Consider the following 10,612-nt stretch of genomic DNA (forward strand, 5'->3'; position numbering starts at 1 on the left):
AGGCCCAGTGAGTTCTGAACCACTTATTGTATGTTAATGGATCAGTGTTGATGATACAATAATAGAATAAAGCCAATGTAAACACTTTGGAAGGTGCTATTTTGCAAAATGTATAATCTTAACACCTCAGCGCACTGACCTTATAAAGCCTATGTAGCACTGTAACTAGTAGCTAAATATTTTCTCATTGTGGTGTTGCTACTTTTACCGAAGTAAACTATCTAAATACCTCTCCCACCACCTGCGAGCTGCAGTGACGGCAGTGAAATGTGTACAATTTAAGTGTCTAATGCCATGTATGGGTTACAGAGTGTCTTGTTGTGTCTGCACTGTGGTATAATTTCTCCCGAGGCCAGTTCCACTCAGCGTAAACACAGACAGAGTGGGTGAACCACAGCAGTCGTGAAGCTGTTTTCACATCAGCCCCACAGGTGCTGCGTTAACCCTGCTCAGCTCACTGCCATGCTGGCTCTGGAGGGTCACATGTTCAAAACAAGCCCTCACAACAACCCCAGTTGTCACAGAGGGTTTTATGGCACAAATGGCTGGTTTCACAGGCTCCTCTTAGACTGTAGTAAAAAGTAGTAAATATAGAAACATCTGTAGGCTGGAAAAGGAGGCTTTGAAGAACAGTGTACTTGTGGTGGAGGGAAAGAATGATTTGATTAAATGAAATGTGCCCTTTCCTTCTTGTTTTCTTTGGTTGGGTAACATAAGAAAACAGGAGGAAATATTCTAAAGGATGAACTGCAAAGCTGTGAGCGAGACAAAGAAATTGTTTTCAAAGAGGTGGCCACAGAATCACAGTCACCTCTACTGCCAGGATGGTTAGTGGTTTGCATGGCCATGTCCTGTCTGACCTGTGTGTGAGGTGGAGATGTGATAATCCAAACCTTAAATGTAAGGAGTTAGAGGTCTGAAGGGAGGATTTATAGTGTTGTTTATATGCTCTATTTGAGTCAGCCGCCGCAGACTGTTGCTTCCTCTGCTTTTTGGATGCACTGTGGAGAGGTGTGTAAGGAGACAGAGCAAGAGACAGGCGCAGCACAAACACACATACACCCAAGCAGACAGAAAGGCAAGCAGACGCATACACTCGCTCACATACATAAACAAGATCCAGTAAGAGCCAGTACTGCAACCCTCATAACCCTTGCTGTGGTGGTTGGTGTGGTTAAGAAAACTGCAGGGTTTGTGGAGGCCAGAGGCAGTATGGGTGTCAGAGGACGATGTCCTCCATCACTACGGCACAACTCTTCCGTGAAATATCATATATAAGGACAATAAGTTCACAGTAACCTAGTTTCTGGAAGCTAGGGCATATTACCTTATATTACATTTATATTATTGTTTTTATATTTAATATTCTGAGCTGTCCCTGATTAGACATTAGAAATTGCAGGGTAAAGTGTGGAAGGAAGGAAGTATTGCAGAAATAGAGGTGAGTAAAATGTAAGTAGCCATTTCTTAGTACAGATCAGTCTACACTTTTTCTTTTTCAGGGGAGGCCTTGCCAGCAGCAGTCAAGGTTACATAACTGCTTATCTCTCACATTCGAGTCTAGACCGACCAGCTTGCACACTTTGTTAAGTAACACCCTTTTTCAAATGAGTTAGCTACCCTTTGAGGAAATTAACACCATCTCATGATGATCTTTGGCATCAAAGTTGAGCATGTTATGAGTTACTGTCAACATGCCTAGCCACGGGAAGGATGTTAACACACGTTTGAGCAAGAGTCATGCAGGGAACGCTCGAAAAACGATATCTCTGTTTGTGACTTTGCAAAAATATACTTTCAAAACAAACTTTCTGCCGTTAAAAGTTTGGTCCAAAATAAAGAATTGCATTGTAAACACATGGAAGATTAGGTATTTTGGTGTTTCTCCCGCTCGACAACTAAAGTAGGCTACAGGAAATTCCCAAGATGGATGGGATTGTAACAACATCTCCCGCCTACTATCTCTCCCTCTCCCTTGATACATGTGAATTTCAGTGTGCCGGTCTGAATGATTCAACCCAGTCCATACAACAACCCATAAATTAAAGTTACATCTAACTTAAGCTTGACTGGTAGCACACAAAGAATAGAGTGTAAATTACACAGACTGTTTACTGTTTGTAGCTTGTGGTTGTGTAGTTGTGTGTTGAATAAATTTATGTTATAAGAACCTTGCGGCTCAACAATCACAGGCCACACTGGGAGAGCTGGAAGATTAGGAGAATGTGAACATTTCTGTGTGTGAAGACACATATAGCAGGTATGTTGTAATGCTCCAGAAAGGAAATGGGGAGGGTAAATACTGAGGAGTGTTTTGAGGCCATCACAATGCATAAATATGATAATAAAACCTCAATTATAAACTATAAGTGAATAACAGTACCAGGTTTGTGAAAACACAATTTAAATGCTTCATAAGACAGATGTTCAGTCTGTGCTGTTGCTGCAGAAACTCTGATATGTCAATAATCACACAGTCTGTCTGGAACCAGAGAAACCCATAAGAGCTGCTTTGTGCTCTGTGAATAATACAACACATGCTCTTTTTGTCAGACCTCCCCTTCTCCCTCATGCAGTGTAATATCAACATTTCAAGATTGTTTTATTCCAGGATGACACGCTGAGCAGTGGGAAAACAGTGACTATTCAATGGAAAAAGAGTCCCTGCAATAGATCTAAAAATATTATTGTGTAGTTTGTTTTAAAAGGCGTGTTTGTTATAAACAGCACACTTCACCTAAAAATAACTTAATCATTGATTCTGAATCTAAATGAATTCATAACATGTTGGAAAGGATCTTACTATAATGGATAATACACACAACAGCAAGAACCCACATGCAGAGCTACAGGAAGAAAAAAAATCAGGTCAAGAAGTAGTGGGCCGAGGTTTTCCGTACATCCAGCTCTGACCTACTTCCATACATTCCTATAGTAACATTACATAATGTGTACTTTCACGGCAGAGTGAGGACAGTGTGAAACTGATTTTACTCCCTTGCAGGCGCCTAATGCACCCATGACTCAGATAGTACCAGACTTCTGTGGATGCTAAAATTCAACTTTAATCAACTGTATTTTTCCATTACGGCTAAGTTAATACTGTACTGACACACATGGACAATATTAATGCATTGGCCTAATGGCACTGTATTGCATAACTGGACTAGCTGATGGTAGTTCATGTCATTTCAGTTAAAAATATTCTCTGCCTTTGCAGATAGAGACATTTGTGTTTAGCCCACACATGAATGACAGCCCTCCTCATATACACATAACGTAGGAATAAATACATATTACCATATGTGTGCCTGCAGTCATAATACATTAAGCTGTGTATGCAACCAAAAGCCACAGCTTCATGAAGCATCTGACAAATCTGTTGAGCTTATTTATTGCAGCTGGGGTAAAATCTTCAAAATAAGTATTTGCGTAAGGGAATAAATAACTGCTGTAAAAAACAGTCACTTTAAAAAAGTGGTGTAGGAGTTGAATAGGGCAGTCCATATTATTTTGTTTCCATTTGCTCCAAGTGATGGTCTGCTTGCATCCAGTGATGCTACTTTCCTGCCCAAAAAAGTGTACTCAGCTTGGTCTTGTTTACATCAGGTACCCAAACTAATGTATCACCAGGCTATCAGTATAGTGTTTTTGTAGAATACCACAAAATGCTCATCATATAGATGGTGATCTAATGTCTGACACTGAATTTCACATGAAGCCAGGTAGATCAAGTAGATTATATTTTTATTTTATGTTTTTGGTTTCGATCTGCATTATTACACAAGCTGTCGGTCTGTATAAGCAGGCAAATGGGGCCTTCGAAACTGTAACTTATTTACATGTTAATTTTGACTTTATTCCACGTAAATAGGCCCAAATGTGTCTGAATTTTGATAAGGGTTGTGCTCAAGACCCAAGGTCATATTCAATCGTGTGACTCCACTTATCACCTCACACCAACTGTTGCCTGGGAAAGAGATAGTGATAGCTGCCAGCGCACTGCACCTGACTTCGCAGCTAAGTGTTTAAGGGGGTACTACAGTGTATTGAAAAAAGTAACCATTTACAAATGTGCATTTTACACATGCCAAGATTCTTAAAGTAGTGGTTCTCAAAATTTATTTTGCAGGACTTGACTTTGTACTGCCTTACCACAGCTGGAGAATAGTGTTATTATTATTATTATTTTTTTTAATAATCACAAGAGCACAGAGTTGGCAGGAGGATCATTTATTGACCAAGTGCAACCATCCTCTGATCATATCCATCAACTCTCTTGGGAGTGTAGGCTGTAACAAAGCAATAAATATGGTAGATATAAAATCATGCCAGCATTTGATGCTGTTAGTTCAACATTTACATTTTCAAAAAAAACATAGCAGTCGGCTAAATGAGCTGCCAGGTAGAAACTTAAGGCAAGGCGGTCTTCTGCTTGCAGGTTGAGTATATGCTCCTTTTAGCTGATCGTATGACCTGCAATACAGAAAAAGAAATAATCAGAAACGTACATTTAGATAAAAAGATTTTGTTAACAGGACAGTCAGATGATTTGTGTACCTTTGTTTGTTAAAGAGACTTCTGGATGTTATTCAGGATGTCACCATAGACAAAGTTGAAAAGCTCCTCCTTTGACTTGGTTCCATCTAGCTGCGCTGTAATAGCAAACAGACATTTAATCAGAATGAGAAACTTTACAATAAGCAACAATACAAAGACATTATTTAAAAAAAAAAAAAAAAAAAAAAAAAAAAAAAAAAACACACACACACACTTACCAACGTCAACAGCTGATGCCTCCATGATGTTCTTGTGTTTCAGGTACATGGGCCAGACGTGGCCATCGAACAGGCCGGGGGGGTCTGGCACCGCATAGTTCCTAGAGCTGCAGAGAGACACCGCACCAGTTACATAAAGGTAATAAGACAGTCTAGACTACAAATGCCAATTAAGAACAGCGTATACACACTGAAGCACTTACCACCTCCTCTTTTTGCATTCTTCATATGGGATGGAAATAAAGTAGCGTTGGTTCAGCACGTCGATCAAAGGTCTTAAAAAAAAAAAAAAAAAAAAAAGATAGAGAAAAATTAATTTCAGGGTTCACGTTCAAGTGGGTAAACAGAAATGTAATGAGCTCTATTTTTTTTTTCTTTTTTTTTTTTTTACCCGTAGGTGTAAAGCAGGAAGCCCTCCACGATAAGGATGTGAGTCTCCTCATCCTCCTCGTGGTCAGACTTTGGAATGATCTCAGTATCCAGGGTGTTATTAACGCCATGCGACTTCTCAAACTTCACCGGGTTCTCCAACCACGCGTAGATCGTGCTCATCATGGCGTCCATGTCCAAAGCAGTAATGACTGGAGAGGAGGGGAGGGAGGGAAGGAGGAAATAAAAAAAAAAAAAAAAAAAAAAAAAAAAAAGGGGGAAAAGTGTATGGAAGATTGTAGAAAGTGAGTATAAAACACATGTTCAATATCCAAGTTAGGCTATAAAGCATGCAGATTACAAATGAGTCATCATGTTACAGCAAGAGCAAACACACACACACACACACGCGCACAGACCAGACAAACAGGCGCACACCCACATACAAACGCTTCCATTAAAAACCCAGGCTTACCATCGTACTGCTTAAAGCCATCTTCACCAACTTCAATCTGATCTTGGGGCTGAAACATACATTGATAAGATGTACCCAGGTACATTCCACTAGTGCTACATGGAAGGCTCTGATAGCGTTTTTACACATGAGCACACACTGTAATCTAGTAACACAGGCAGCAAAGTGACTTGTGTTACTCAGAGCAATCCCTTTGCTTAACTTTATCCAAAATTTAAGAGAGTAATGTGTGTGTGGGGGGGTTATTCGACTCACCTTGAAGAAGTCATCCTGATGGACAACACAACAGTTGGGCAGGTTCTTGATCAGTCTGTTGGTGAGGGTGGTTTTCCCTCCATTGGTTACGCTGCAAGGAACAAAGCAATAAAAGGCAATAAATAAAGGAGGACGCAACCCCACATACAAGAAGCCGAAAGATTGATAGGAGTCAGATAAAACATTGAATCTGGAACATCTGTGTGATGGAGCACGTACACACGTTTCATTTTACAGGTCATGTGCCATTAAATATTAATTTCCCATTACATTCCGTTTAGTTATAACGCATTTTAGACAATTAAAACCATTTATTTACACGTTAACCCAAAATTAACACAGATACAAGATTTCAGGCATTAATATTCTCGCCATGTAAAAATACACAAGGGTGTGTCGAAGGGCATATGGCTGGTTTACTCTTATTACATGCCTGTAACTATTAGCAATAGCTTTGTTTATTGACTGTATTGGTTTGGCTAGCGGCTTAGGCTAAGTGTTTACAGAAGCTATAAGATGAACATATAGATATATATTTAGATACTGGACATTTCAGCAATAGAACAATAAAAAAGGAAGCGGCAATTTAGCGGATGTCATGACCGCCCTTCCCCACGTGTACCGGGGCCTAGCAGCTTCGTTAGCTACTTTAGCTTAGCCTAGCTTAGCTTCCGTTGTCATTCATTCGCCGGGACTCACCCGCCGATGCCAATGATGTACTTCATGTTGTCGGAATGGGTTGGTCAAAGCTCGTAGAAGGAAAAAAAAGTCGACGAAGAGTTCAATAAACCGGTTCAGGATCTCAGTGATCAGACGGGAAGAAAGCTTAAAAAAGAGAAGGTTGCAGCAGGAAACGTCAACTACTCGATTCCTCCATGGCAGTAGAGTTGAGTTAGTAAGGCAAGAGCAGAGACGAGGTGTCGCCCGGACGCGGTCTTCCACCGAGAGAGGACCTGTGGCTTACTGTAGCTACTACACATACTGGAGACAGCGACGTGATTGGCTATTTAAACACTTCCAGCTCCATGGAAAACCCAGAGCAACCAATCAGGAGCGAGTGTCACCGCAGCCCAGCCCCCTCCTCCTCTGAACCCTAGCACATGATGTAATTTTAATTTTTAATGCAAAAAAAAAACAAAAAAGAAAAAGAAAAAAAAAAAAAAAAAAAAAAAAAAACGATGGAAAGTAGTACCAGCGTTGGACGAAGCATTCAGACATTCTACTGAAATAAAAGTAGATAATACTTCCGTACTACGTTTAATACAACAGTCCTGCAATAAACATTCACTTCTTGAGAGGTTAAATGATCAGTTTTATTGAACTTGTTTTTGTGTTTATTCAACTGTATGATAATTTTGGAGGGTGTGGTTTACGGTGGTGTTGAACTGTATTGCGTTATACAGAGAGGTGTTTCTGTTATTTTGTCTAAACTCTCTGACATAAATGGGGACAAAATAATAGAAACAGTTTTTCAACAGCACCACAAACTGCTTTCATGGGTCATTTTGAGACCACTTTACCTTAAGTCTCTAATGTTTAGCCTTTTTATATATTATTGTGTTGGTGCCACTTTTACTTGAGGTTTACCCACCTCTGAATCTTGACAAGTAAAATGATGCCAGAGATTAAATTAAAAGAGAATAGACCTTTATCTCTTTATCCACCTAAACATAAAATAAAATCACGATAAAGACGGAAAACCCAATGAAACAACAACATATCCATACAGTCAAACAGTCAAATAAAGACATTTGCAAAACAGTGCATGACACATTCACACAAAAGAGCACACATATTCACAGCTTATTGTTGGCAGCTTTTAACATATCTGATCTATAGGAAAACAGGGCCTCTTTTTAATACCGGGGCCTTAACAGATACATGTGAACCACAGGACAACTTTGCATTGCACACACGGAGCAGATAACCTATCATAGAAGATGAGGCTGACAGTACTGCAAACGATAACATCTCTTGCACTCACTCACATTGCTGTGGTGTTTATTTCACCAGCCTGCAGCTGACCTCTCTCTGTTTTGTTTAGAAACTTCCCAACCGACTCCATGACACAGTTTCCTGAGGTTACACCAAAATATTACTTGTGTTGGGGTTTACATCCTCGAGAACCTCAAGTATGAAGAGGAAGTCGCCAAGTGTGGAATTCAGTTCAGTTTGTAAGATTTCTATTCATAGTTTGACTCATGGCTTCATTCTGCCAATTTGCAGCCTTAGACTGAGAGTTTCTTGACTTTCTTGAAACCTGCAACAATATATACTGCACAAAAGCCCGTATTAATATTCATGGATATGAATCTGGTGTAATGTTGAGCTGAGATGAATAAACTTCTCCATTTCTACTCTGGCCTTGACATCTACAAGGCCAGATAAACAGCATCCTCCAAATCACATTAGACCACCATGTGATACAATGACAATACCATCACCTGATTTTGGTACTTGGTACTTAAACAAATTCTTAGTAGTTGTAGAAATTCTTGGTACTGAAAGCGTAACTTATAGGCCTAATTGTGTTTTCCATGGTTTTACTAGATGTGGTGAGGAAGACCTTTTATGTGAATCCCCTGTTCTGTTCACTCCCGTGATGTGACATTTATTTTGTACGCATGCATTGCCTGCCCAAGCAGCTCCTCAAGAAGTCATAGAGAATAACACCCTCTGATTTGAAAGAGACTTGGTTTGTCAAATTTTATTTTATAACACCTTATCATAACACAATAGCTCAGCTGCTTGGTAGATTAGCTGCATCAGATCAGACGTGTCCTCTAAGTTTGAACAACAATACTGTTTTAGTTTAGCACATTTGTAGCTGTGACAAATATCTAGTTTATCAAAGACCATTTTAATGTGGTATTTGGTAGCCTTTTGTTTGGTGAGATGCACTCTTGTATCATGTTAAATAGGCATTAAATTTTTGTGCTAACAAGTGGTGGAAGAAGAACTTTTCCTTATCATTTACTCAGATGAAAGTAGTACGTAAAAATCCACCATTTAGATAAAAAGTCATGCTTTCAAAATGTAAACAAAAATTTGAACTTATTTATTTAATGATATACATCAAACTGTACTTAAAGTATTGAAAATACAAATTATAAAGTAAAAGTCTCTTATCAGTGTTATGTTATCATTATAATTATAGTGTATTTTGTTACTGATGTATTACTGCAGCTGAAGGAGGTGTAGCTAATTTTAATGACTTTATAGACTTCTTTGTAATTTAATCTATTTATAACCTGATAAGTATAATGTTAATGCACTACAAATACTACAAGTATAAAATGGTAAGTGCAAGCACAAACAGGAAATACACACAATTGACCTCTGGCCCTGACATGATAGAACAATATGAACGAGTATTTGTCTTTTTTTGTTAATCACAGGTTTTCATTTTGTTTCGGTTTTTGAGGTATTTGTACACATGACTCTAGTAATGCTGTCTGCTCTTTGCTTTTTCCATGTAATACAATGTGAGTTTAATAAGTGTTTCCACTCACACAAATATTGTGTCACGCAATTTAAGTCATGGGTGTAGGGGGTCAGAGCATGAGTCTGCTTCCTTTAGAGGAATGTCAGTTGTCTTAATTCCACTGGTCATTTTTGCATGTTGCATTAACGTTTCACAAGACTCTTCCTTACTGGTAATGCAGCTGCTTTGCCTGTCTATATGACCATATAGCATGATTAAATCCATCAAAATGAGGTGAGATTCAGAGTACAGAAATTTATTTTGTAGGTGAAGATTTTGTCACTGAACCTAACACGACCTGAGATGCTGAATCAGCTGCAAAGCAAATATTACACTGTCCCACACATAAATGTCTCATAAACCTGAGAGATACTGTGAGGTCTGTGAACATACTTCACTGACTGTACAATGTGTTCTTCTTGGCTTTTTTTTCTCTCTTCCCCCTGCCTCACTGCTTGGCCGTCACATTTCACCTCAGATTTTCAGCAGTCACATTCATGTCATCCTCCATTCTTCACATTTAATCTGGTTGTATTTCCATAAATATCATATTTTCTGCATGACTGCGGGTTGTCACAGTGAATTCAGGAAATTTAGGAAATCCTCCAGTCTGGCTGTGTGGTACAGTTGGTGGATCACGTTAAAATCAAGATGCGCATAGGATTGCGTAAATGCTGATTAGATTACAAAACCTTAAGCTTTTCTAAAGGTTGAGAATTGTATTTGTACAATTACTCAGGGAGCTGATGCATTTTAGTAGTTACTGCACATTTTGTTCTGCTCTACCAATGCCTCAAAGCAATCAAACATCTGACTGCCATCTGGTGGCTGTGATGTAACCTCTGTTTGCAAGTTTTTATCCTGTACATTTTCTCTGTCAGGTCTCCATGACAGGCAGACACAAATACATGTACGCCCACACTGTTTTGCTATATGCTTCTTTATGTGTACTTAACTTAGAAATTGTGATCTTTTGCTTTAAAAAAAATTCACTCTGCAAAAAAGATGACATGGAATAGCTCTGAATGGGAGGGAGGATATTGTATAAAATGTGTTCAAATAATTTCAACCTTGCTTTCACAAACTGTTGCTACCACTGGTATGTGTACTTTCACTTACATTTGTACATGTCACTTAAATTTTCTTTGGTTTATGTTCTTCCTTGGTGCATCAAAGTCAGGTTGTTTCCCCTCCTGTTTTTCATCTATGTATTCTTCTTGTTATTGTACTTATACTTTACATTTCATTCAG

The 10,612-nt window shown here is 38.9% G+C and overlaps 1 protein-coding gene across 2 annotated transcripts; it reads right to left on the minus strand.

Annotated features, from left to right (window-relative positions):
* Window positions 1-4,217: 4,217 nt before the first annotated feature.
* Window positions 4,218-6,858, minus strand: mibp2 (muscle-specific beta 1 integrin binding protein 2). 2 transcript variants are annotated; one of them, XM_018683553.2, is made up of 8 exons: window positions 6,577-6,857; window positions 5,878-5,968; window positions 5,623-5,671; window positions 5,170-5,359; window positions 4,982-5,053; window positions 4,779-4,885; window positions 4,561-4,655; window positions 4,218-4,476 (listed from the first exon to the last, which is right to left on the minus strand). In XM_018683553.2, the coding sequence occupies exons 1-7, from the start codon at window positions 6,600-6,602 to the stop codon at window positions 4,570-4,572; spliced, it is 621 nt and encodes a 206-aa protein (XP_018539069.1). In that variant the 5' UTR covers window positions 6,603-6,857; the 3' UTR covers window positions 4,218-4,476; window positions 4,561-4,569. The 2 variants fall into 2 exon arrangements, with proteins under 2 accessions (XP_018539069.1, XP_018539070.1); XM_018683554.2 differs by lacking the exon at window positions 5,623-5,671 and having other exon boundaries at window positions 6,577-6,858.
* Window positions 6,859-10,612: the final 3,754 nt, after the last annotated feature.

The sequence above is a fragment of the Lates calcarifer genome, linkage group LG2 (assembly GCF_001640805.2).
Source record: "Lates calcarifer isolate ASB-BC8 linkage group LG2, TLL_Latcal_v3, whole genome shotgun sequence".
Lineage (NCBI taxonomy): Eukaryota > Metazoa > Chordata > Actinopteri > Centropomidae > Lates > Lates calcarifer.

What these genes read in the sequence shown, in the direction of transcription:
- mibp2 (XM_018683553.2), bottom strand. Translation starts at nt 6,602, where the DNA reads ATGAAGTACATCATTGGCATCGGCGG. An exon ending in TTCCTGCTTTACACCTACGG is followed by an intron (nt 5,054 to 5,169) that starts GTAAAAAAAAAA and finishes TTTTTTTTTAAG; the next exon opens with ACCTTTGATCGACGTGCTGA. An exon ending in GGCATCAGCTGTTGACGTTG is followed by an intron (nt 4,656 to 4,778) that starts GTAAGTGTGTGT and finishes TTGCTATTACAG; the next exon opens with CGCAGCTAGATGGAACCAAG.